We start from the raw sequence: 25,444 nt of genomic DNA on the forward strand, positions 1-25,444 counted from the left end.
ATAATACAGTAAATCCCTGTTGTACGAGCGACCCTGCTCGCAAAATTGTACCCTGTTTCACCAGCAAATTTCGAAGGCACGAGCAAACCCACGCTGCCGGTTCCCCGTTTTCGGCGGAGGGTCGCATCAGTCACTTAGTTGATGACGTATCACTCGGTCGCTCTCGTTTTTCAGTGCAGCAAAAACACACCTTTTTTAGTGTTGTTATTTTTATTTCACTAGAAATCTTGAAAAATGCCTCCCAAGAAAATCAGTGCTGCTGCTGTGAAAACGAAAGTAAATAGAATTACCATGGAAACCGAGGAGGTTACGAGCACTCAATCAACCACTATCACATGAGTAAGTGTTACATTATGTTTACATTACGGTAATTTGCGGTGTATTTGTTTTTTTAAAATAGGCTAAAAATACTTTTTAAGTGCAGAAATAAGCGATCAAATAAGGTCTCGGAACGGATTAAATCGCTTTTACAATCATTCCTATGGGGAAAATTAGTTCGAACGTATGAGCAAATGGACCTACGAGCCTACACACACATACATACATGCATAAATACATATACCCTACGAACAAGAAATTGTATTTGTGCTTTGAGTAAAAAAAACCCGTATTGCTATTTTATGTAATTTTTCTTTTATATATAACGGAAACGCCTTTCTGAAGCGTCTTTACATCTATTTAGACCGCTCCCACCACCCATACCGTAAATGTACGATTAGACGTGCAACACAAAAAAAAGAGCGGCTGGCTTATCCGCAGTCGTCTTTCTTCAGTTTCTCTCTGTATTACATTCCTTGTGTATATATGATGAAAATTATGTTGGTAGGGACATCTGAGAAAATCTGATGAATGCCAACATTTCTGACATTGTGTATAGAACAGGGGTGGGCAAACTTTTTGACTCTCGGGCCACAATGGGTTCTAAAATTTGACAGAGGGGCCGGGCCAGTATATACATACACACATGATGCACATTATATATATATTTTAATATCACATTAGAGATTTGGCCTGTGACATGAATATGCATTACTCATTGTACAAATTGCTTTCCAAATGCATTAATAAATTAACATTTAAATGTATTAAATTTCAGTTAAATAAACACAGCAGAAAAACACATTGTTTCATCAAGTGCCAATAAATATATATATATATAAAATTTCTCATGATCAATTTTTGAAGGGAACACAAATAATAGTCAAATTGTACTTATAAAGACACAGTGTCCCCACAGTGAAAAACTTTGCTTTTATAATTTTTTTATCAAGTTTTTCTCAGTTTCAATGACAAAGCAAAACAAGGAATTAAAAAAAAGGAAAAATTTTTATTTAAAATTAATTAAGACACTTAAGAACAGAATAGAAATTGATTTTACAAAAAAACCCACCAGTGCTCATTTAGTAAATGCACAGATAAACAATATGCTAATTGTGTTAATGTTAAATTAACATTATACCAATTCATCCCAAATAAAACACTGCATGGGAAACGGCTTTGGTGTGTTAGTGTCAGTGCACTATGCTACAAGCTGTTGTAAACAAGCTAACGTTCACTAGATACGTGATATTTTAATCGCTAATAGAGCAGATTCATAGAAAATTACATCGGTAATCAGCATTTTTGCCGCAACTAATTTATGAATGAGTCTGCATCAACTACATTAAAGAGAATCGCTTTATTTAAAGTGAATAAAATACCCTAGTTAATGGAGTTGAACATTAATAGAGCCGCAGCCACACACCTGACTCGTGTGTGTAGAGTAGGTGAGATGAACTGGAAAAGCAGGCAGTGGGTCAAACCACTGTGAGTAAGGGGAGGGGTGGAACTCAACTGTTTCTAAAGGCATTTTTTTTTGCGGGTTTTTTCTACTTACACAATTATTTGGGTATGCATACATTTATTTTCCACAATAGAGAGTGCGATATTTAAAAAAAAAAAAAAAACCCTCGGATGGGGCGGGGCATGTCATCCCGGTCCCCCCCGGGATTTACGCCTATGTTTACCTGTACCTATTTTAATATAATTTGGTCACGTTCGGCGGGGCAGATTAATAAATCCAACGGGCGAGTTTGCTCATGTCTGGTATAGGAGGAGCTGGATCCAGCAGGCGTGCCTCATCCAGATATGGTAAGTCAACTTATAAAAAAAAAACCTTCGTCCCACACCCTGGCTGTCAGAAGTTTTGCACAGCAATTGATGAGAACTCAGATCAGCAAAGAGGAAGTGGAAAAAAATCACAACTCGATGCAGACCTCGCATCTTACCACGCACTTCTAAAACTGCCTTCTACAAGGAAAAGGTCAAGGCCTCTGCACAAGATCCTCGTACGCGCCACAACATCTTCTCTTCACTACTCAACCCTCCTGCCACACCTGCTCCACCCTCCCTGACTGCTAATGACTTTGCCTCCTTCTATGATGAAAAGATTAGGGAAATCTGCCAGACCTTCACTTCCTCCCCAACTAAGACTACACAACACAGCCAGGAATCCACTACTCCTCTGTTGTCAAGCTTCTCAACCTTAACAGAAGATGATCCTCTGGATCCAATACCTTCAACTATGCTTCAGATCATTACACAAGATCTCCTGCCCTTCATCTCCACAATCACCAATGGGTCCTTAACATCTGGCAATGTGCCAACTACCTTCAAGCAAGCAAGGATCGTTCCCATCTGAAAGAAACCTTCTCTGGAATAATCAGACATCAACATCTACAGACCGGTATCACTTCTCTCCTTTCTTTCTTAATCTCTGGAACGCACTGTTTTTAACCAACTGTCTGTCTTTCTCTCACAGAACAACCTCCATGATTCGAACCAGTCTGGGTTCAAAGCGGTACATTCCACAGAGACGGTCATTTTGGCTGTTTCTGAGAAACTGCATGCTGCTCGATCAGCCAAGCCGTCATCTGCACTTATCTTGCTGGACCCCTTTCAGCAGCATTTGACACAGTCAACCACAAGACTTTTTTGTCTACCCCTAAGAGCCTCTGTATCCGCAGAACAGCATTGGAATGGTTCGCTTCCTACCTGGAAGGTCGCTCATACCAGGTAACATGGAGGGAATCCACATCCTGTACCGACTCACCACTGGTGTCCCAGAAGGCTCGGTACTTGGTCCCCTCCTTTTCTCCCTCTATACCCACTCCATTGGTCAAGTCATATTCTCACATGAGTTTTCTTACCACTGCTATGCAGATGACATTTAACAAATCTTTTCTTTCCCTCCATCAGATACCACAGCTTCTGCTCGGATCTCGGCATGCTTGACACATCTTCATGGATGAGTGATCATCATCAACTAAAACTCAACCCTAGCAAAACAGAACTGCTGGTCATCCCAGGTGATTCATCTCCAGGTCAAGATCTCCAAATAACTCTTCATGACCCTCTGCTCTCCCCTTCAGTTATTGCTCGTAACCTTGGGGTAACTATGGACAATGAACGGCCCTTCTTCCCACATGTCGCTAATGTGGCTCGTTCCTGTCGATTTCTTCTCTACAACATCCGAAGGATTCGACCATTTCTGTCCACACACCTTGCCCAGGTGCTTGTTCAGTCTCTTGTCATTTCAAGACTTAACTACTGCAACTCTCTGCTGGCAGGTCTTCCCCTAAATGCTATTCGGCCACTGCAAATTATCCAAAACGAAGCTGCTTGACTTGTGTTCAATCTGCCCAAGTTCTCCCACACCACCAAACTGCTGTGCTCCCTTCACTGGCTTCCAGTAGCTGCACGTATCAGATTTAAAACACTGATGCTTGCCTACAAGGCAAAAAATGGACCAGCGCCATCTTACCTCAGAGACCTTATCACATCTCGAATTACACCACACTGTTTGAGATCCTCCAGCACTGCTCAAATGGTACCACCTTCTCTCAGAATGAGAGGTAAGTATACATCAAGGCTCTTCTCTGTTCTGGCACAGAGATGGTGGGTTATGGTGAACTTCCCCTAGATGCCTGTACAGCGGAGTCTCTGGCTATCTTCAAGTGACGGTTGAAGACCTACCTCTTCCTAAAAATACTTAAATTAGCACTTTCCAAGTTTGCTTTGTAGAATTCAATAGTTATATTTATATTAAGTTTGTAATCTTGCGTACCAGTGTAGATTTATTAATTGCTAGAGACTCAAAGCACTTTTGTACGTCGCTCTGGATAAGGGCGGGTGCTAAATGCCGCAAATGTAAATAAAAGCATTGCATATTAGTTTGTATACATAAATCTATCCTGCCTGTGATAAAGAAAAATGTATGAGTAGTGGACAGAAGTGGTTTCTGAGAACTTAAATCTGAGGCATTGAAATCATTTACTAATTTATTCTATTAACATAGACATGAAAACTGAATCTGGTCCTTTTTCTTATAGTGCTGGGAAATTTGCACGCTCTTCTTGTGCACAGGTATGTTTGGCTCTAAAAATAAATTTATATTGTACTTGTGTTCTCTATGATGACTTAATTTGCTGCTCTTGAGTCAAGACTGATGAAGTTTTGCACATTTTGTTCCTCCTGGAGTTTACCTATTTATTTTTTTTATGTGATTATTTCTTTTTCCTCCTGCTTGAATGACTTGGCTTTCTGCTGGGATGTTGGTTCGGTAAAATGAACATGGTGAGCATTTAATTTATTTATTGCTGTAAACCTGTGTACCATTTACTGTCTATGATGAATGTTAAAACAATGGGAATCTCCCTGAATAAGAGTGAAAGAGATATTTGTACTGAGACAGTATTGCATAATTTTCATTTATTGGTTTTGGTATGCATGTCCTGATGAGTCTCTCTCTTGTAAGGTTCCTATGGCAAGTTTGTGATATGGCCAAGTGAAGCACACACAGCGGTAACGATTACAAAATTTTCACACGGAAATATGATTTTAGTGCATGTGATGACTGCATAGTTCAGCAGAATCTCCATGTAGAACCATGCGCAATGTCTTTTGCTCCTAGCTGATGTATCAAGTAAAGATATCTATGATCACTACTTCTACTAGCTTTTAAAATAATTTCTTCTGTTTATTTTTAGCATCTTCATGGTAGATGGAGGAGACCTTGTCTATGGTTGGCTTGACTACGGGTATGTGGTTATTTGGTTTTGTGATCACTTTTCTCAAACCCAGAAAGAATGATCTTGAATCAGGTCTCTTATCTTGTTGAGGACACGTTGGTTTAATGACTGATCTGGATTTAGGTGTCGGTTTTCCATAGCTATCTTATCTTTGTTTTAATCCTGTGTTCTCTTTTACAGGTGGCTGTTTTGAATGGTGAGTTCTTATCAAAGTTCTGTTTGTTTTTAGCTCATATGATCAGCGGGAGGATTTTTTTGGATCCATTGACTTTCCCATGGAGAGTGGATATTAGCTCTGTCTGATGGTCATTTGAGTAGACTTCAGACCTCATGGGGAATATTTTCTGTTTTAACAGGAGTATACTCATTGACAGGTGAAGATGTCTGCATCCTGTATCAAGACGCACGAGGCTCAACAGGTTTGTATGATAATGCAAAAATGAACCCACACCTTGGGTTCGGTGATGTTTTACAAATGTCTGACCTGAACACAAATGTGGACAGCCTTTTGCTGATGAACCCATGTTTTTATTCTATTCCACGCTGTTCTGATTTACCTTGTTGATCATAACTCTCTATTACCCTCAGATTGACATGCAGTTTGATGGGTAACTTTCAAATGTGATGCTGAGGTAAGTAATGTTTGTGTTTGTAAATTGGTGTTCTGCAGCCTGTGATGAAGAGATTCTGCCAAATGTTTCTGCTAATTATAACCCTTTCCATTACATTCATTTCTGAGGTTGCCTTCTGGTTATGTCCTATTTGTGCTGGTCAGGTAAACGTTCCTAATGATTGCTTTCTTGTATTTTTTGCAGCTCTAGCTGAACTGTGATCTGAACAAGACCTGGACATTCTGGTGTTTTCCACTCCCAGTTAAATAGATGTTTAATTTGATTGTATTTGAACCATTATCCGGTGTTCAAAAAATATGTGTTTATTTATTTATTTTATTATTATAACTTTTTTGCTTAAATCTATTAACCTCAGTTCTGATTAAAACTACAGTTTTTTTTTATTATTATTAATTGCCAATTAAGTGACGTCACAGATATGGGGGGCGCACACAAATGGACTTAATTTTAATATAAAAAGTGATTTGTGGATTGAATTATTGACCATTTATCACAGTCTTGGATGTGTCAAAGATTAGTGGGTGCACATGTCAGGGAGAGAGGGTGACCTTCGCTCACTGACCCCTGATGTGTCTGAGAAAATCAGAATTTGCCCCTCAGCTCTCAGAACAACAGAGTCCACATAGCGTACACAAAGTAAGTGGATTTACACCCCTGCATGTCATCCTGCTGGTCATTTGACAATGAAAAGAGCAAGCAACACGAGGAGAAACTTCACTCCTAAAGAGGTTTTGGATGAAGATATGCAGCCTGACTCCAGCGTGCTGCAGGAGTCCTTTTCTGACAGCGCTGACTCGAGAGACTCAGATCCAGATTTTGTAGCAGCCTCCTCGTCCTCAACTTCAACGACTGAAAGTGAAGGGGATTCTGAGGATTCTAAGGATTCTGGATCTGGTTGGATCGGGAAAAATGGCCAGGTGTGGTTTCCAAATAATGAAGAGACACTTCGTTTTGTAAAGCATGCTCGAGGTGTGACTTCAGGGCCAACGCGCTATGCAATTGCGAGGGTCCAGGATGTGGACTCTGCATTTGACCTTTTTTTTATGGTAGAGATGATCGATTTAATAGTCAACATGACCAACCTCAATGGACAGCGCACCAACAAAACATGGACCGATGTGGACTCCACGGATGTCAAAGCCTACATGGGCCTAATCATTTTGGCTGGGGTCTACAAATCCAGAGGGGAGTCCACAGGCTCCCTGTGGGGTGAACGAAGTGGCCGGGCAGTTTTTAAAGCCACTATGTCACTCAGAAGGTTTAATGAGATAAGCAGAACGTTCTGTTTTAATGACAAGCTGAAGAAAGCAGCCCGCCCAAGAGATGACAAGCTTGCTCCAATCAGAACCTTGTGGGAGATGTGGGCTCCTCGACTTCAAATGCTTTATAATCCTGGCAGAGATGTGACCGTGGATAAACAGTTTGTGGCCTTTAAAGGACGATGCCGATTTCGGTAATATATGCCAAAAAAACAGCCAAATATGGTCTTAAGTTATGGATAATTTGTGATGCCGTCACATCCTATGCTTGGCGGTGTTCACCTTATCTGGGAAAGACCGATAATGCTCCAGAGGTGGGACAGGGCATCGAGTTGTTAAGGAGCTAACCGAGGGACTCCAGGGTGTCACTGTCACTAGTGACAACTTCTTCACTTCTTATCCACTTGCACAGGAGCTTCTGAAAAAGAAAATAGCCTTAGTCGGTACAATCCGAAAAAAAAAACCTGAGCTGCCACCCAACCTGCTTCAGGTTAGAGGAAAACCTTTCCCCTCCTCCGTCTTCGCTTTTACCAACAACACGACGGCTGTTAATTACATTAAAAAACGGGGGAGGAATGTGATTCTTTTGAGTACAAGGCACCGTGAGGCAGTAGTGACTGAGGGACCTAAACGCAAACCTGAAATCGTCAATTACTACAACCGCTGCAAGGGAGGTGTCGACAATCTAGACAAGGTATGTGCCACTTCCTATTTCAGATCATTTTTACTGAATTCCTGTCCTTGTTAGAGAGAGAGATTTACGATACAGTTTGTTTGGATGATTATTCTCATTGTCAAGTGTAGCTTTAGAATGAAGCTTTTAGTTTTAGAAAAAGTATAGATTAAGTCTATACTTATTATTTTCTTTGTAGGTTGTCGGGACCTACAGCTGTAGACGAAAAACCAATCGGTGGCCACAAAAATATTTTTACAACATGGTGGACCTGTCTGCATATAATGCATATGTAATTTTTACAGCCATTAAACCCTCCTGGAACTGCCAAAAGAACTACAAGAGGAGGCTTTTTTTAGAGGAGCTGGGCCACTTGATGGTGTCTGCAGCAATTGTAAAGAGAAAGCACCTCCCCCAAACACCAATTGCTGCTGCAATGGTGAGAGAGCTACAGTCTTCTGTAACTGTTGCCCCTCAGACACCTGCAGGTACTAGCAACGTGGCAATTCAGAGGGGAACATGTAGGTGCTGCAAAAATCGAACAGTCTGCACTTGCATGGCCTGTTTTAAATTTACTTGTAAAAATCACTACATGATTTGCTGTAAGGAATGCTGGCATAATAGACACACACAGAAACAGAAAATACATGTTTAATTGTAAATTAGTTCATCTTCATCTGTCTATTTACACTCTTTTTAGTTTAAAGGTTGTTGCATTTTGTTGCTGTTGTTGTAATAGTGTTTATAAAATTGATGTGGAGTGTTATTTTTTTCTGTAAAAAAATAAATAAATCAGTGAAGATACATCAAGGTTAGTGAACAAATGTCACCCTCACTCACGTACAAACTATAATAATCAGCTTTACTAATTAAACAGACTGCAGAAATAATGGCTATTATAACTCTGTAAATCCCAGAATAAAGTGCATTGCTAAATTATCACCTATAACTTGACCTATTGTACCATACACTTTAATTGCAGATATGGGCAGATAAATTCCTTCACTCTTAGGCCTTTTGAATATCAAAATTAAAGGCTACAGAACCAAATCAAAGCTGTATTTTTTCAACTCCTGACAATAAAACAGCCACAAGATGAATGTTCAAAATGGCTGAATTAAACTTTCATAATACAAGCAGCCGAATTTATGAACACAACATTTCAAGCCTAGGGGATAGAGGGAGTCTCAAACTCCTCAAAGTAGAGCTGAATTTGTTAGGAATGTAAGTTTTGAGAACAGTGGGTTTTACAATAGCACCAATCACTAAAATCTTTGTAAAAAAATGTGGACTGTTAGACATGACTGTTTTGATCTGGTCACAAATCTCACTATTTTGGAAAATTAATTTCAAACTTTCCAGTATGGGAATATAAATGAATGTGTTATTCACTGAAACCTGATTATAGGTTCCGGTTTGCCTGTTTTTGGGTTAGGATCAAGTGCATGCTGAAAACTGAAATTTGTACCTGACTGGTTATAAAAGTTGATTTGCATTTAAAACATTCTGGGCTGTTTTGTTTTTGTGGCTGATTCAGTAATTTTGTTCTTAAATCATTATCAGATTTAAGCAAAAATAAGTTTGAAAAAAATAATCAGCCTCGGTTCTAATTGTAACTACTAATTTTTTTTTTTTAAATCCAGGATTTTAAATTAATTGCCAATTTAGTGATCGCATATGGGGCAGGGGAAACAGAAAAGGATTTCATTTTTATTTAAAAATTGGTTTTTAAAAAAAAAAAACTTTTTTTTTTTAGTCCACATTTTCAGTCTTGGATGTGTAAAAGATTAGTAATAAAACTGACTCTTATGCATTTAATTTTTTTTGCAGCATCAGCTTGAATTATATTTTGTTAATGGTGGCTGTCACCTAAAAAACAAATGTCACCTAGACCACCTGGTAAGGATCTTCTCCGAGGCAACCCTTATGTCAGTAGGACAGAATTTCCCCAAACCTGAGGTCTGTGCTACTGATATGGGGCTGAGATCATATTTTCAATCACACTGAGACCTATAAAATGATACCAAACATGTGATGTTAAAATTTATACGTTGTAATTATTACATTATGCAAGTAAAGTAGCTTGAATTTTAAGACCTTCTAAGTCACCTTTCCATGATCTGGCCATCTCCCCAGGACGGAAAGAGGGGGCTCAAGGATGGTTGACTGGGCAGCTAAACAGATGTCTTTCTCTCCTCAAATCAAAGAGATTCTCTCCTCAGATTAAAAGGTTTATTGTTTTGTTGAATGGTAGTTCTCTGGGTCTGAGATCATGAACAGATCTGACCATCCTTACAGTTTTAATGTCCCCTCTGCAGTCTTCACTTTTACTAGCAACACGTCAGCTGTTTAAATTACATTCCCAAATGGGGGAGGATTGCGTTTCTTTTGAGTCAAAGGATACATCAAGTTCAGTGAACAAAGGTCACTCTCTCTCTCGCACACGCAAACACAAACTGTTATTAATCCATAGGAAAGCCAGAAACTAAGCTTTCTAGTCACAGCACTCTCTTATAGAAAAACAGCCAATAACAACAAATGATGGGTAGGGTCATGTTGAGAAGGATTCAACATTTTGAGCAAACATGGTGAATTAAAGTGGACAGAAAATGGATGAGTTATTTTTAATGTTTGTAAAATTGATATCGAGGCCTTGCCATATACATACATTTATTTCACTGTGATAGTGTTGCTTTGCAAAAGCAATCTATAAATTGACAACCACTGTTCTGGATTTTCATGTTTATTGCTACAACGGTATTAAATCTCAATGAGACCAAACTGAGTTATAATATATAACTATATGTTATAATAATTAATAATAAATAATAATTGATGTTATTAGTGGTTATTGATGCCTCTGCTAGACATGTATGCAGGGGATGCAGCTGCAGTAAAAGGAGACTTGTTGAATTGTGTTCATTGGGTTTCTTGCTTTAGAAATAGCATTCATTTTTGCTGCATGAGAGAGCTGTCTGTGAGGCAGCGCTCTGTTATTCTGCGTTGTTGTATAATATTGATGGTTTTTATAGACGTGGCATCATAATGAGGGTATTATGAAGTGGAATAATTCAGGCAGTTCACCACGGAAGTCCTAAGAGTCGACTCTTATTTGTGAGTCGTATCAAGCGAGTCAATGAATTTCTGTTACTACAGGTTACAGTGAAGTGGTGAGACATTGTCATCTAGTGTATGTAGCGTGTACTGCGAGCTACTGCGCCATCTTTAAACTACCCACAAGGCCTTGCGTGAGTCGTTTAAATGCCCTCGTCCCATTTGCTCCCGCCTTATTCCGTCATTGTGTGCAGTGGAGAGTAAGACTGTTTTGTTTATTTGCTCTTTTTTTGCGTTGTATAATTTATTTTTGTAAGGAGATTCTAGTCTTTATTTAGCGTCATAGCGTCAAACGCGTTTTCTGCTTTAGCTAACATCTCACGCCTTTTTCCCCCCAGTTTCTCTCTGTTACATTCCTCGTGTATATACGATGATAATTATGTTGGTAGGGACATCTGAGAAAATCTGATGAATGCCAACATTTCTGACATTGTGTATAAAAGTTTCTAATGGATGAAGTCCCACGTCGTGGTCATGCAGTACATCTTAACTTTTTTTGTCCTCCGTCTGTTGTGCAGGAGGAACTGGATCCAGCAGGCATTCCTCATCCAGATATGGGTAAGTCAATTTAGAAATAAAAGCATTGCATTTTAGTTTCTATACACAAATCTATCCTGCCTGTGATGAAGAAAAATGTATGAGTAGTGGACAGAAGTGGTTTCTGAGAACTTAAATCTGAGGTCCTGAAATAATTTACTAATTTATTCTATTAACATGAACATGAAAACTGAATCTGGTCCTTTTTATATAGTGCTGGAAAATTTGTACGCTCTACTTGTCCACAGGTATGTTTGGCTCTAAAAAAAAATATATATAATATAAATAAATGTATATTGTACTTGTGTTCTCTATGATGACTTAATTTGCTACTCTTGAGTCAAGATTGATGAAGCTGAAACCACCAAATGTTTAATCTGAGGCACATTTTGTTCCTCCTGGAGTTGACCTGATTTTCTTTTATGTGATTATTTAATTTTCCCCCTCCTGCTAGAATGACTTGGCTTTCTGCTGGGATGTTGGCTTGTTAAAATGAACATGGTGAGCATTTAATTTATTTGTTGCTGTAAACCTGTGTACCATTTACTGTCTATGATGAATGTTAAAACAATGGGAATCTCTCTGAATAAGAGTGAAAGAGAGATTTTGTACTGAGACGGTAGACATAATTTTCATTTATTGGTTTTGGTATGCATGTCCTGATGAGTCTCTCTCTTGTAAGGTTCCTATGGCAAGTTTGTGATGTGGCCAAGTGAAGCACGCACGGGTAACGATTACAATATTTTCACACGGAAATATGATTTTAGTGCATGTGATGACTGCATAGTTCAGCAGAATCTCCATGTAGAACCATGCGCAATGTCTTTCGCTCCTAGCTGATGTATCGAGTAAAGACTGATTTATGTGATCACTACTTCTACTAGCTTTTAAAATAATTTTTTCTGTTTATTTTTAGCATCTTCATGGTAGATGGAGGAGACCTTGTCTATGGTTGGCTTGACCACAGGTATGTGGTTATTTGTTTTTGTGGTCACTTTCCTCAAACCCAGAAAGGATGATCTTGAATCAGGTCTCTTATCTTGTTGAGGACACGTTGGTTTAATGACTGATCTGGATTTAGGGGTCTTGGTTTTTCATAGCTATCTTTTCTTTGTTTTAATCCTGTTTTCTCTTTTACAGGTGGCTGTTTTGAATGGTGAGTTCTTATCAAATTTCTGTTTGTTTTTAGCTCAAATGATCAGCGGGAGGATTTTTTTGGATCCATTGACTTTCCCATGGAGAGTGGATATTAGCTCTGTCTGATGGTCATTTGAGTAGACTTCAGACCTCATGGGGAATATTTTCTGTTCTAACAGGAGTATACTCATTGACAGGTGAAGATGTCTGCATCCTGTATCAAGACGCACGAGGCTCAACAGGTTTGTATGATAATGCAAAAATGAACCCACAACTTGGGTTCGGTGATGTTTTACAAATGTCTGACCTGAACACAAATGTGGACAGCCTTTTGCTGATGAACCCATGTTTTTAATCTATTCCACGCTGTTGTGATTTACCTTGTTGATCATAACTCTCTATTACCCTCAGATTGACATGCAGTTTGATGGCTAACTTTCAAATGTGATGCTGAGGTAAGTAATGTTTGTGCTTGTAAATTGGTGTTCTGCAGCCTGTGATGAGATTCTGCCAAATGTTTCTGCTAATTATAACCCTTTCCATTACATTCATTTCTAAGGTTTCCTTCTGGTTATGTCCTATTTGTGCTGGTCAGGTAAACGTTCCTGATGATTGATTTCTTGTATTTTTTGCAGCCCTAGCTGAACCGTGATCTGAACAAGACCTGGACGTTCTGGTGTTTTCCACTCCCAGTTAAATAGATGTTTAATTTGATTGTATTTGAACCATTATCCGGTGTTCAAAAAATATTAGTGTTTATTTTTTTTATTTAATTTTTTTATTATAACTTTTGCTTAAATCTTTTAACCTCATTTCTGATTTAAACTACAGTTTTTTGTTGTTTTTTTATTGTCAATTTAGTGGCGTCACAGATATGTGGGGCGCACAGAAAATGACTTTAATATAAAAATTGATTGTGGATTGGATTTTTGACCATTTATCACAGTCTTGGATATGTCAAAGATTAGTGTGTGCACATGTGAGGAAGAGAGGGTGACCTTCGCTCACTGTGACCCCTGATGTGTCTGAGAAAATCAGAATTTGCACCTCAGCTCTCAGAACTACAGAGTCTACATAGCGTCTACATAGTAAGTGGATTTACACCCTTGCATGTCATCCTGCTGGTCATTTGAAAATGAAAAGAGCAAGCAAAAAGAGGAGAACCATCACTTCTGAAGAGGTTTTGGAGGAAGATATGCAGCCTGACTCCAGCGTGCTGCAGGAGTCCTTTTCAGACAGCGCTGACTCGAGAGACTCGGATCCAGATTTTGTAGCAGCCTCCTCGTCCTCAACTTCAACGACTGAAAGTGAGGGGGATTCTGAGGATCCTGGGGATTCTGGATCTGGTTGGATTGGGAAAAATGGCCAGGTGTGGTTTCCAAATAATGAAGAGACACTTCGTTTTGTAAAGCATGCTCGAGGTGTGACTTCAGGGCCAACGCGCTATGCAATTGCGAGGGTCCAGGATGTGGACTCTGCATTTGACCTTTTTTTTACGGTAGAGATGATTGATTTAATAGTCAACATGACCAACCTCAATGGACAGCGCACCAACAAAACATGGACCGATGTGGACTCCACGGATGTCAAAGCCTACATGGGCCTAATCATTTTGGCTGGGGTCTACAGATCCAGAGGGGAGTCCACAGGCTCCCTGTGGGACGATCGAAGTGGCCGGGCAGTTTTTAAAGCCACTATGTCCCTCAGCAGGTTTCATGAGATAAGCAGAGCGCTTAGTTTTAATGACAAGCTGAAGAAAGCAGCCCGCCAAAGAGACGACAAGCTTGCCCCAATCAGAACCTTGTGGGAGATGTGGGCTCCTCGACTTCAAATGCTTTATAATCCTGGCAGAGATGTGACCGTGGATGAACAGCTTGTGGCCTTTAAAGGACGATGCCGATTTCGGCAATATATGCCAAAAAAACCAGCCAAATATGGTCTTAAGTTATGGATAATTTGTGATGCCGTCACATCCTATGCTTGGCGGTGTTCACCTTATCTGGGAAAGACCGAGAATGCTCCAGAGGTGGGACAGGGCATGCGAGTTGTCAAGGAGCTGACCGAGGGACTCCAGGGTGTCACTGTCACTTGTGACAACTTCTTCACTTCTTATCCACTTGCACAGGAGCTTCTGAAAAAGAAAATATCCTTAGTCGGTACAATCCGAAAAAATAAACCTGAGCTGCCACCCAACCTGCTGGAAGTTAGAGGAAAACCTTTCCCCTCCTCCGTCTTCGCTTTTACCAACAACACGACGGCTGTTAATTACATTCAAAAACGGGGGAGGAATGTGATTCTTTTGAGTACAAGGCACCGTGAGGCAGTAGTGACTGAGGGACCTAAATGCAAACCTGAAATCGTCAATTACTACAACCGCTGCAAGGGAGGTGTCGACAATCTAGACAAGGTATGTGCCACTTCCTATTTCAGATCATTTTTACTGAATTCCTGTCCTTGTTAGAGAGAGAGATTTAGGATACAGTTTGTTTGCATGATTATTCTCATTGTCAAGTGTAGCTTTAGAATGAAGCTTTTAGTTTTAGAAAAAGTATAGATTAAGTCTGTACTTATTATTGTCTTTGTAGGTTGTCGGGACCTACAGCTGTAGACGAAAAACCAATCGGTGGCCACAAACATTTTTTTTCAACATGGTGGACCTGTCTGCATATAATGCATATGTCATTTTTACAGCCATTGATCCCTCCTGGAACTGCCAAAAGCTCTACAGGAGGAGGCTTTTTTTAGAGGAGCTGGGCCACTCGATGGTGTCTGCAGCAATTGTAAAGAGAAAGCACCTTCCCCGTACACCAATTGCTGCTGCAATGGTGAGAGAGCTACAGTCTTCTGTAGCTGCTGCCCCTCAGACACCAGCAGGCACCAGCAACGTGGCAATTCAGAGGGGAACATGTAAGTGCTGCAAAAATCGAACAATCTGCACTTGCATGGCGTGTGGTAGATTTAGTTGTAAAAATCACTATGTGATATGCTGCAAGGACTGCTGGCCTAACTAGACACACAAACAGAAAATTATATTTGTAAATTAGTTCATCTTCATCCATCTATTTACACTCTTTTTAGTTTGAAGGTTGTTGCATTTTGTTGTTGTCATAAATTGTTTATAAATCTAATGTAGAGTGTTTTTTTTTTATTTTTTTATTTATTTATTTTCTTGTATGTTCTTTTTCTGTTTCAAAAAAAAAAAAAAAAAAAAAAATCAGTGAAGGAGACATCAAGGTTAGTGAACAAATATCATCCTCACTCATGCACGTACATGCAAACACAAACTATAATACTCCATAGGGACACCAGAAACAAAGATTTCTATCTACAGCTGTATTTAATGGAAAAAAACAGCCACTAACAACAAATAAGTATAAACACTAATTTGGAAATTTAAAATCCTGGATTTAGAAACAGTTTTAATCAGAACAGGTTGATTAACAGATTTAAATGAAAAAAATTGAAAAATATTTTTACAGCAGTTTAACTTACTGGACTTTAAAAGCCCTAACAAATGTGACCCTTATTTGGATAATCGTCAATGTAGCAAAATCTTTAAAATACTTTTTCTAGGTCTTTCACATTAACTACTCAGATTTATAAAATGAGAAATGTACTGTGCCGGAGAAAGGTGTAAATATACACAGTAAAACTGACTGTATAGTTCTCACTGACCGAGGGTTAAATTAATAAACACTACTGCTAGTGTTCAATTTTTACTCTACCTCAGTGTTAATTTTATACCATTAAATGTTTAGAAGTAACTCTCCATTTCAGTTAATATTAACATTAGTAATATGGTTAAAACGTTGTAGACTTTAAATATGTCTAAATTAATTAAAACATAAATATGGAATGTTTTAAAATTAATGCAGAGAATCCACCAAAAATTCATTAGAATTCAATATAAATTTTACGTTGCAAAAGCAGCACAAACATCACTGTTGTCTTGTCAAAAATGTGAATCATACATAGGATAATCATGGTTCAAAAATTACTTGTTAATCTATACAAAAATAAAAATAATTTTTTAACCGTACCATTTCATTACAGTGGCTGAATCGTTCATAAAAGCAACGCTCTTTTTCATCTAAACAAGACAAATAAACTTTCCAAGACACAATCGAAAGCTTTCAGCCAAACACTATTAAACAATGAGGAAGTAAAACATGCATGCTTTCCCCACTCAACTTTGTATTCAATGGAATCGATTCTAACCCAGTTAGTGGAATATATATACTTTCATGTTCAGGGATTTAAAGAGACGGCAACAAGTCTTCACCACCATCATGGTCTGCAAAATCGAACAAAGACATTGGTCCATACTCTCTGTGGTAAAGTTATCGAGTCCCAGTGACTTGCAATGGCCATTTGGTGTTTTTTGGCGAGGGACTTGGTAATGTTCTTAAATTTCTTTCGAGAATTCTTGAAGTGTTTTTTTTAGCTTTAAATCACATGCTTCAAGAGTGTAGGAGTGGACCTGTTTTTCTAATGCATGAAGGATAATGAAGCAATGAATAATGTTTAGGAAACAAATGTTTATTAGCATTCAAAATTTGGAAAAACTGGTTATGCTCTTTGGACAGGTGTTTAAGGGATATCATCAAGCCAAAAGAAACCTTTGAGGAAAAGATAATGTTGATCATTTGCAACAAAAGCAGCAGCAAATTCCAGTGACTTGTGGCACCACATCACCAAAAATAAATGGGGTATTCTTAACAAGGCACAGAGTTTGAATAGAATTCTAACCCAAGCTGTTGCTGTTGTGCGCCAGGCTAATGTAGGACGTTTTTTTGCGTTCCGGGTAACTAGTCAAAAGAAGATATTCGAGAAATTAAGTTTTGCTTTGAAATACAATTCTTGCATATGTACTGAAATAATTCAGTTCATACTGAGCTACTCCTTCAAGTATGTCATGCATAATGTCAAATGAAAAATTGTTGCACACATTAAAAAAACAGCAGTGTGTTTAGAGATGAATCTCTCATTACACTACTCTATATCTACTCATTATCCCCATGCACAGATTTAACTTGTGGGTCTGATTGCAGCATCCTACAATGCATTTTAAATCTTGTTTCATCATGAGTAACTACTCTCGGTTTATCCTCAGAAAAAGCATCTTTGGCATCAGCTTTGCTAATCAAACAGACGGCAGAAATAATGGCTATTAAAACTCTTTAAACCTCAGAATAGAGTGCATTGCTAAGTTATCACCAATAACTTGACTTATTGTATCATACACTTTTTCTGCAGATATGGGCAGATGAATTCCTTCACTCTTAAGCCTTTTAATATCAGAAACGAAAGGCTACAGAACCAAATCAAAGCTGTATTGTAAACAAAGCCACAAGATGACAGTTCAAAATGGCTGAATTAAACTTTGGCGGTGGATTTCATAATACAAGCACCCTAATTTATGAACACAGCATTTCTCAAACTCCTCAAAGTAGAGCTGAATTTGTTAGGAATTTGTGAATTTTAAAAACAGTGGATGGGTTTTACAATAGCACCCATCACTAAAATCTCTAAAACAAATATGTGGACTGTCAGACATGACTGTTTTGATCTGGTCACAAATCTCACTATTTTGAAAAATTAATTTCAAACTTTCTAGTATGGGAATATAAATGAATGTGTTATTCACTGGAACCTGACTATAGGTTCCAGTTTGCCTGTTGCATCTATATCATACATGACACCAAGCACAATTTACTCTGGCTTTACAACACCCCACTTTTCATTGATGTATTCAGTTATTTTCTTTTCTGAATTTGAAAAGGAAAATGGATTTTCAAAATTCATAACAATTTCTTCCACAGTGGATCATCATTCTCTATACCTCCCTTTCCTCTACATCTACCTCTTTCAACCCAACTACCTTTGAACACTGAAAATCACCAGCCCAACCCCCCACCCCAAAGTATCCCTGAAAAAAACAAAACAAAAAGGGGGGAGGGGGGGGTCCTACAATGAAGGTATAGTTTCAACAAAGGAAATCATCGGATTCCAGATGTTGTAAAATAAGTTAACAGAATCTCTAGTGGAGTGTTTCCTTTCTTCCAAATGTAGAAAAAACATTAAATCCTGTAACCAAGAGAAATTAGCAGGAGGGCATGGGAATTCCCAATGAAGCAGTATTTTCGTCTTCTGGCTACCAGTGAGGCAAAAGCAATAATATCGGCCTGTCGCTTATTATATAAACCATCAACTGGAGATACTCCAAAAATTGCAATTAATGGGCAGGGTTTCACAGAGACATTAAGAGCTTTTGACAATGTGTCAAAGAAAGAAGATCAGAAAGAGTTCAGTTTAGGACAGGTGTAAAATGTATTATTATGATCATCTATCATCTATTACACTGGTCATCTGTTAAAGAAAGTTTTTTTAATGTTGCTTTGGTGAAATGAATTGTATGAAGCACTTTAAACTGTATAAGACTCAAACAAGCAAAAATACAGACAGAGTTAATTTGAGCTCAAACATTATACCACAGTTCCCAGCCCTAACTCCTGCTCCCAGACTCCTTTAAGTGCAAAAAAGAGAAGAGGACTATGAAGATCGAAGCAGATCATAGATAGAGGCAACACAGTTTTGAGACTTTGAAAGAGAAAATACATCTTCAATTAAAGTTTTCTTTGGCTGTTAGGGGAATGGAGCAAAATATGCTTTAGCAAAATTGCATAGTTGAAAGTAACGGAATAAATTAGTTTTGGAGATACTCAATCTACTCAGCATTTCATTGAATGACACAAATGTGTGATCCAGAAACAAGTCATCAAACAGAACTATGCCCTTCCCCCTGAGCTGAGCAAAAGTTGAATCCAGAGTAGAAGGGATGAAAAGATGATTGCCACAAATAGGCACATAAGTAGACAGTGTTTAAATCTAAAGTGCTGAACTGTTTTAAGTCTCTTAAGTCTCTTAAGTAAGGAAAGTACAGTCGGATTAGTGGTGTATTTAGAGGGGCATCTCAAATCAGAGTCAAAAACTAATGCAGATAGAGAAGATGATGTGCAGGAGTTAGCTTTGATCGTACACCAATTAATATTTGAGGAATTATGCCACAAATATATTTTCTGAATATAAGATGCCCAGTAATAGAAAAGAAAATTTGGAAGGGCAAGACCCCCATTCCATTTAATTCTTTAAAGAATTGACCTTGTAACTCATGGGGGTTTCCCAGCCCAGACATATGAGGATATAATGGTGTCAAGTAGGTAGGATATTCATTCTAATTGATTCAATCCTGCATACTAACGATAATAGAAGATTATTAGAATGTTGATCTACTTTAATACGGTCCACCAATTTTGTCAAAATGTCAAGCGATCTACCCATACTACCTTTGCGATCGACCAATAGATCGCGATCGACGTATTTTAACACCCCTGGTTGAAATGAACACTGTAATTAACACCAGACAACTTTAGAGCAGGGAACACTGTAAATAAACACTTTAAATCAACATTAAAGGTTTAGTGGTGTGTTTTAATGTATTTAACTCAGAGTAAATCTAATCTGACTGTCACCAAAACATTATTTGTGAAACAAATTGAGAATAATAAACTCCAAACTAATCAGACTTTTATAAATTAAAGTTTCAGCTAAATTATTTCTTTTTTTTAAATGAATATGACATAGTGATTTTGCGTAAATAAACCGTAAATATGTGAGGCTCGGAAAATACCTTAAAGGCCAAGTAAGGGGGGGGATCTTTCGTTTATGTAATGTGAAGGGGAGCCCAGCCCATAGGAAAACACGAGGCTTGTCGGTAGTAGTCGCTGGGACTGCCGGAAATTACGTCACAGCACCGCGGCAGCTTGCCCCGGGTAAACAGCGATGGTCCGTTTTGACGTCCGTGGTAGACTGTCACTAATGGCTGAATGGGCACAATAAAGAGGGCTATTTGTGATTCTTTGTCCAGACTGCATACCTGTCCGACCTGATGCTCGTGTTCGCGTGTTTTTCCGCGCTGCTGGCGGCGTCCGTGAACGCAAACCTGTTTCAATTTGACAGCATCTCAAATGTGTCAACCTATTACTTCAACTACCTCTACTGCCATGTTTGGGAAGGAGAGTGCCAGCCGAACCAGGACGATGCGACCCAGCAAGGTAGGGGAAGATGGACTGAATGGCCAGCACGGTTTTTTCCTCCCCTTCCAGTATGAAAAGCGCCATCAAAACTATAGGTTTTATTCACGACTGCACTGTGCGATCGGCAGCTTTACCTCTGTATTGTCATTAAAAGAAACCGAAACCAAATCCTATGTCTTACATTTTAGAAATGTGAATTCTTGCTCTATTCAGTGCCTACAGAGAACACGTGGTCGTGGCTTTCTCAGGATTATATGGGGATGGTGTCCAACTGGTACTGCAGTATTAAACAGTGCTGTGATTCAGGAGACTGCAGAATTACTAACAACATCACAGGTACAATGTTCAACAGCACATCGTGTATTTTACAGCCGTATAAACCATTGCTATCAACTATATTTTAGATATAGCTGTACATTTTTAAATAGATTTGTCTATTTTTTAAATATATGTTTCATGTATACATTGTGGACACAAAAGCAGCTTTATTTCTGTAACTGTGTATTTAGGTCTAGAGCAGGATCTTCAGATGAAACTTCATGGGCAGCACCTGGCTCAGTCGGTGGTCCTGAAGGCCATTCAAGGCTTCATTAATAACCCTGAGTCCAACAAACCCCTGACCCTGTCCTTCCATGGCTGGTCAGGCACAGGCAAGAACTTTGTGGCTCGGATGGTGGCAGATAACCTGTATCGTGACGGAGTGAAGAGTGAGTGTGTGCGTCTGTTCATTGCCCCGTTCCACTTCCCGCATGCAAGACTGGTGGACGTGTACAAGGTGAGGCACAAGGTCTTTATGCTAAATTACTATCACTTAAGAGGAAGACTATCAGTTAATCTAATTTCACACCAGATGGAGTTTTCTTTATGAGACAAAAGGCTGTGAGAGGTGTGTATAGAGCAGAACCTTTTGTTCTGTGATGTGGGCTTTACTCCTTTTGTAATTCCTCGGGTTAAGAAGCAACAGCCAGTGCAGCAATTATTCTCCTGCAAACAGAAAATTATTATACTCTATGTGCTCTAGATGAAAAGAATATGAAAGATGAAAGAATGATTTAAAGCTGTATATGTTAGTTGCCGATGATAACACACAAAGACTTTTATTATTATTATTATCAATTATTATTATTCATATTTTGTGTATTATGTATTTTAAAGTGTTTTGATGCTTTATGCAAACTCTTGTGTTTTTAGGGCCAGTTAAGGGAAGCTATTAGAGACATGGTCCTCCGTTGCCCACAGACACTCTTCATTTTTGATGAGGCAGAGAAATTGCACCCTGGTCTTATTGACGCCATTAAGCCCTACATGGACCACTATGATAATGTGGATGGTGTTAGCTACAGAAAAGCTATATTCCTGTTCCTAAGGTTGGTGTTTCCTCATTTAACGAGTTTCATTTAAATTAAATACGCATTCAGTATTTTCTTTGGTGGCCAAGCAGTGAGACTTGGTGAGCCACAAATTCACAGGTGTGTTTTACTCACTGTCTAATCAATGACAGAAAAGCAGTCATAACTTTCGGAAAAGGGATTCAAGAGTGATTTCTATTTTCTTGATATTAGGGTAGTTGAGTAGGTTTTAGCGTACGAAAATTCTTTGATTGTAGGAAAAAAGGGCTAAATGATTAACAGGGTGGTATTGCTGTTGCAGCTGCTGCAACTGTTGCTACTGCTTTGAACTGTGCTGTTTTCTTTTGCTACTTTGACCTGTGGTCCTGATCGCTATTTCTCTTGCATAACCTCAGGACAAGATCCTGAAGACCCATAGCAAGTGTGACATAGTCAGAGCCCAGTATAGGGAAACATTTTAGTGTTCAAAAATCTTTTGTGTGGCTCACTGTGATAACATTTTTTGGAGGAGTAGCAAAAAAAAAGCTTAAAAGAAATAAACAACTAAATAAAATACAATATGGCAGAAAATGTAATGCAGTGGGAGAAGTGGGATTGTTAAACTTGCCTTGAGCCAGGAAATCCACATTTTGGACACGCAGTTCAAAGGTTTTAATCATAAATATTAAATTCTTGGTCCCCTAATGAAAAATTGTTTTAATCCACTTAACTGGAGGGATCTTGTACAATGTCAGATGTAAATTTATATCTATTGGGATATATATTATATAGATACAGTGGAACCCGGCTATGTCGATGTCCCAGGGGGGTGCCAAAAAGCATCGAGGTAACCGATGATCGAGATAAACGAAAACAAAATGGCGGCAGTATATTAACGTGCTTGAAATTTCTTTATGTACATGATGTGCGTTAATAAATGAGAATGTGCATGCACGTGTTTTTGGAGGGGTTTTTACACAACAGCGTTGCCGCAATTTGTTTGATGAAGGCATGCTATAAAAATGTACATAAGTTTGTTAACAACAAAAGGCATAAGTGCACCTACTAACAGCAGAGATTTACCAGTATACAATACAAACCACCGTCCATTCTCCATACAAACCTTTATTATATTCTCCAACATTATAGACACACAGATCGCTCAGTTTCTGAAAACTTATGACCATCAGGCTGAAGTAATCCGCACAAACACACAAAGCAAAGTGTCCGAAAAAACCTACGTCCGCGATGCCGAGGGGGAGATAAGCCGAGCGAGAGAGAGAGAGAGAGAGAGAGTTTGTGAATGGAAAATAGGAAATTAAAAAATACTGCGACCGGCGGCACGGCGCGAAGCCGAAAAAAAAACCCGGAAGATCCAAAACCGAAACCAAAAACGAGGGACAGAAAAGTCTCAAACGTGAACGGCGGAAGGGGGCGTGGCAGGTGCTTTCTCGGCCGCTTTCGCTGAAGCTCCCGGCTTCAACTCCTTACCGAGAGCCGTGCTCCTTACCGAGAGCCGTGCTCCTTACCGAGAGAGCCGTGCTCCTTACCCTGCTCGTGAGGAGTTGAAGCCGGGAGCGTCGCGCTCCCGTTCATCGCATAACATTTAACAAAAAAAATGCATATGTGCACTTACTAACAGCAGAGATTCACCAGTATACAATACAAACACCTGTAGTATCTGTAAGGTTTGATTTTTCCGGCACTTACGTGAGTTCTTCTGCGGCGGCACAGTGCCGATCGACATAACTGACGTTAAAATTTCTAATTTTTCCCCCCTTGTGCTCGAGCTATTAGGGTTCGGCGACATAAAAAAAAGTCGACATAACCGATAAAAAATGCTTAGAAAAAGCGAGAATTTGGCGGTTCCACTTCAAAAACGTCGACTTAATAGGGTTGTCGAGTTAACCGAGGGCGAGATAACCGGGTTCCACTGTATATATTATATAGATATTTCAGGAGTGCTGCTTCTTCAAATATATGAAAGGTGTGTAAGCAATATAATACATTCTGTGGCTGACAGAAGTATATTAGAAGTGCAGTGGAAGATTCTATGTGCTATTACGGTGTAAAATTTGTAATCTATACTTTTTGTATTTTTAAATATTTTTAAAATATATGATCCGGAAATCAGAAAAAACACTAGTAATGCTGTAAAAAAAAATTGCACTCAACTCTGTTTAAATTTCTTTAATCTGTGTCTTTAGTAATATTGGTGGGGCAATTATTAATGACGTAGCACTGGATTTTTGGCATTCGGGGCAGAACAGGGAGGATATTGGTATGGAAGATCTGGAACATAGACTGCGAGCAGAATCTCTGGAGGCGGAAGGCAAGTGCTTATATTAATACACAGAAATTTGAACAAACACAAACCTCTACATTTACTCTATGTATATAAAATACATATGTATATAAAATAGCTTTCTGTATAGCTCAAAAAAACTAATTTATTGTTAGTCAAGTTAAGTCATATTTGTTTCTATAGCACTTTTCAGAACAGACATTGTCTCAAAGCAGCTTTATAGAATTTAAATATGAAGTCACTCTTTCTCTGCTTTAGGAGGATTTTCCCAAAGTGAGCTCATGTCGGGACACCTGATTGACTTCTTTGTGCCATTCTTGCCCCTTGAATATCGTCATGTTACACTGTGTGCTCGGGATGCATTTGTTACTCGTGGTGTGGAGCCTGATGAGGCAACTCTGGATGAGGTGGCTAAAGCCATGCTGTACGTACCCAAAGAAGAGAAACTCTTTTCTGCACAGGGTTGCAAATCTATCCCTCAAAGAATTAACTTCTTTTTGCATTAATAGAAGAACACACAAGTCACTAAGGCCACATGAACAATTATGGCATATATAACAATGAATAAGAACGAGACTGTTACCTGGTTTCTGGATTCAGAAACCTGACACAACCTTGAACAGGATAAAGCAGTTACTGAGGATGAATGTTTTGAAAAAACATGCAGCATAAAGATCTATCAATACCAGAGTTCATACGGAGTTAAAAAAAAATGGAGAGCTGTTACTTGAAAATGCTGAATCCCACATACTATTTCTTAGTTTCCTTTTTATTAGCACCAGTCTAATAGAGCTTTTTCAGTGGACAGGCAGTACAGTTTTGGTCATGTACTTGTACCATACCATATCTTTTCACATACGTCAGCTTTATTTATAAAACGCACAAATCTGGTTTTAAAATAGTTTTATCTGTAATTCAATATTTAAAATGTGACAATATTCTTTAAATAATGCAGGGTTTTTAACCTTACATTAGTACTTTTGCTTATTACTATTTAAGTATGCTCCAAAATTTACAGGGAAGTAGGGAAGTGATTTGTAGTAGGTGGAATGTTTCCATTACAAAATGTATCCATAACAAAAAAAAAGAAAGGTGCAAAATCTGTAATTTTAAAGGCCCTTGTTTAAATTTGTTTACAGTCTATACTTTAAGAAGGTGTATTAAATGAAGGAAATGTGGATCGGTTATTATGCTTTACCCACTAGTGAAACATAATGTAATAAAATCAATGTTTAAATGATAGCATTCTTTGCTTGACATTATACAAGCATTTATCTAGGACACCATTTCTGCT

At 38.6% G+C, this 25,444-nt stretch overlaps 2 protein-coding genes, 1 long non-coding RNA gene and 9 other non-coding genes across 15 annotated transcripts; all 12 read left to right on the forward strand.

The window, feature by feature from the left end:
• The first annotated feature begins 797 nt into the window (after positions 1–797).
• On the forward strand, positions 798–874 carry LOC124400544. Its single transcript, XR_006928404.1, has one exon. It is a non-coding gene; the product is annotated as a small nucleolar RNA SNORD74 (small nucleolar RNA).
• A 3,227-nt stretch (positions 875–4,101) lies between these two features.
• LOC124399665 lies at positions 4,102–5,871 on the forward strand. The gene is made up of 6 exons (XR_006928269.1): positions 4,102–4,404; positions 4,810–4,842; positions 5,028–5,078; positions 5,250–5,265; positions 5,426–5,488; positions 5,658–5,871. It is a non-coding gene; the product is annotated as an uncharacterized LOC124399665 (long non-coding RNA).
• On the forward strand, positions 4,234–4,301 carry LOC124400564. Its single transcript, XR_006928423.1, has one exon. It is a non-coding gene; the product is annotated as a small nucleolar RNA SNORD75 (small nucleolar RNA).
• Positions 4,658–4,734, forward strand: LOC124400537. The gene has a single exon (XR_006928398.1). It is a non-coding gene; the product is annotated as a small nucleolar RNA SNORD79 (small nucleolar RNA).
• Positions 4,879–4,963, forward strand: LOC124400552. Its single transcript, XR_006928412.1, has one exon. It is a non-coding gene; the product is annotated as a small nucleolar RNA snR60/Z15/Z230/Z193/J17 (small nucleolar RNA).
• Positions 5,526–5,588, forward strand: LOC124400557. Its single transcript, XR_006928417.1, has one exon. It is a non-coding gene; the product is annotated as a small nucleolar RNA SNORD78 (small nucleolar RNA).
• A 5,035-nt stretch (positions 5,872–10,906) lies between the features above and the next one.
• LOC124399660 (piggyBac transposable element-derived protein 4-like) lies at positions 10,907–15,549 on the forward strand. 3 transcript variants are annotated; one of them, XM_046870755.1, is made up of 11 exons: positions 10,918–10,947; positions 11,266–11,305; positions 11,499–11,532; positions 11,739–11,785; positions 11,967–12,011; positions 12,201–12,251; positions 12,425–12,440; positions 12,601–12,663; positions 12,833–12,876; positions 13,057–14,828; positions 15,007–15,549. In XM_046870755.1, the coding sequence occupies exons 10-11, from the start codon at positions 13,557–13,559 to the stop codon at positions 15,430–15,432; spliced, it is 1,698 nt and encodes a 565-aa protein (XP_046726711.1). In that variant the 5' UTR covers positions 10,918–10,947; positions 11,266–11,305; positions 11,499–11,532; positions 11,739–11,785; positions 11,967–12,011; positions 12,201–12,251; positions 12,425–12,440; positions 12,601–12,663; positions 12,833–12,876; positions 13,057–13,556; the 3' UTR covers positions 15,433–15,549. The 3 variants fall into 3 exon arrangements, with proteins under 3 accessions (XP_046726710.1, XP_046726711.1, XP_046726712.1); XM_046870754.1 differs by having other exon boundaries at positions 10,907–11,305; XM_046870756.1 differs by lacking the exons at positions 10,918–10,947; positions 11,266–11,305; positions 11,499–11,532; ... (2 more) ...; positions 12,201–12,251; positions 12,425–12,440 and having other exon boundaries at positions 12,478–12,663.
• LOC124400547 lies at positions 11,104–11,184 on the forward strand. The gene has a single exon (XR_006928407.1). It is a non-coding gene; the product is annotated as a small nucleolar RNA SNORD74 (small nucleolar RNA).
• Positions 11,829–11,906, forward strand: LOC124400538. The gene has a single exon (XR_006928399.1). It is a non-coding gene; the product is annotated as a small nucleolar RNA SNORD79 (small nucleolar RNA).
• Positions 12,048–12,132, forward strand: LOC124400551. Its single transcript, XR_006928411.1, has one exon. It is a non-coding gene; the product is annotated as a small nucleolar RNA snR60/Z15/Z230/Z193/J17 (small nucleolar RNA).
• LOC124400559 lies at positions 12,701–12,763 on the forward strand. Its single transcript, XR_006928418.1, has one exon. It is a non-coding gene; the product is annotated as a small nucleolar RNA SNORD78 (small nucleolar RNA).
• Positions 15,221–25,392, forward strand: tor3a (torsin family 3, member A). Of its 2 annotated transcripts, XM_046870760.1 has the most exons (7): positions 15,221–15,328; positions 15,628–15,655; positions 20,731–20,853; positions 21,027–21,292; positions 21,709–21,884; positions 24,053–24,177; positions 24,409–25,392. In XM_046870760.1, the coding sequence occupies exons 3-7, from the start codon at positions 20,772–20,774 to the stop codon at positions 24,654–24,656; spliced, it is 897 nt and encodes a 298-aa protein (XP_046726716.1). In that variant the 5' UTR covers positions 15,221–15,328; positions 15,628–15,655; positions 20,731–20,771; the 3' UTR covers positions 24,657–25,392. The 2 variants fall into 2 exon arrangements, with proteins under 2 accessions (XP_046726716.1, XP_046726715.1); XM_046870759.1 differs by lacking the exons at positions 15,221–15,328; positions 15,628–15,655 and adding an exon at positions 19,365–20,535.
• Positions 25,393–25,444: the final 52 nt, after the last annotated feature.

This window comes from Silurus meridionalis, chromosome 17 (assembly GCF_014805685.1).
Source record: "Silurus meridionalis isolate SWU-2019-XX chromosome 17, ASM1480568v1, whole genome shotgun sequence".
Lineage (NCBI taxonomy): Eukaryota > Metazoa > Chordata > Actinopteri > Siluriformes > Siluridae > Silurus > Silurus meridionalis.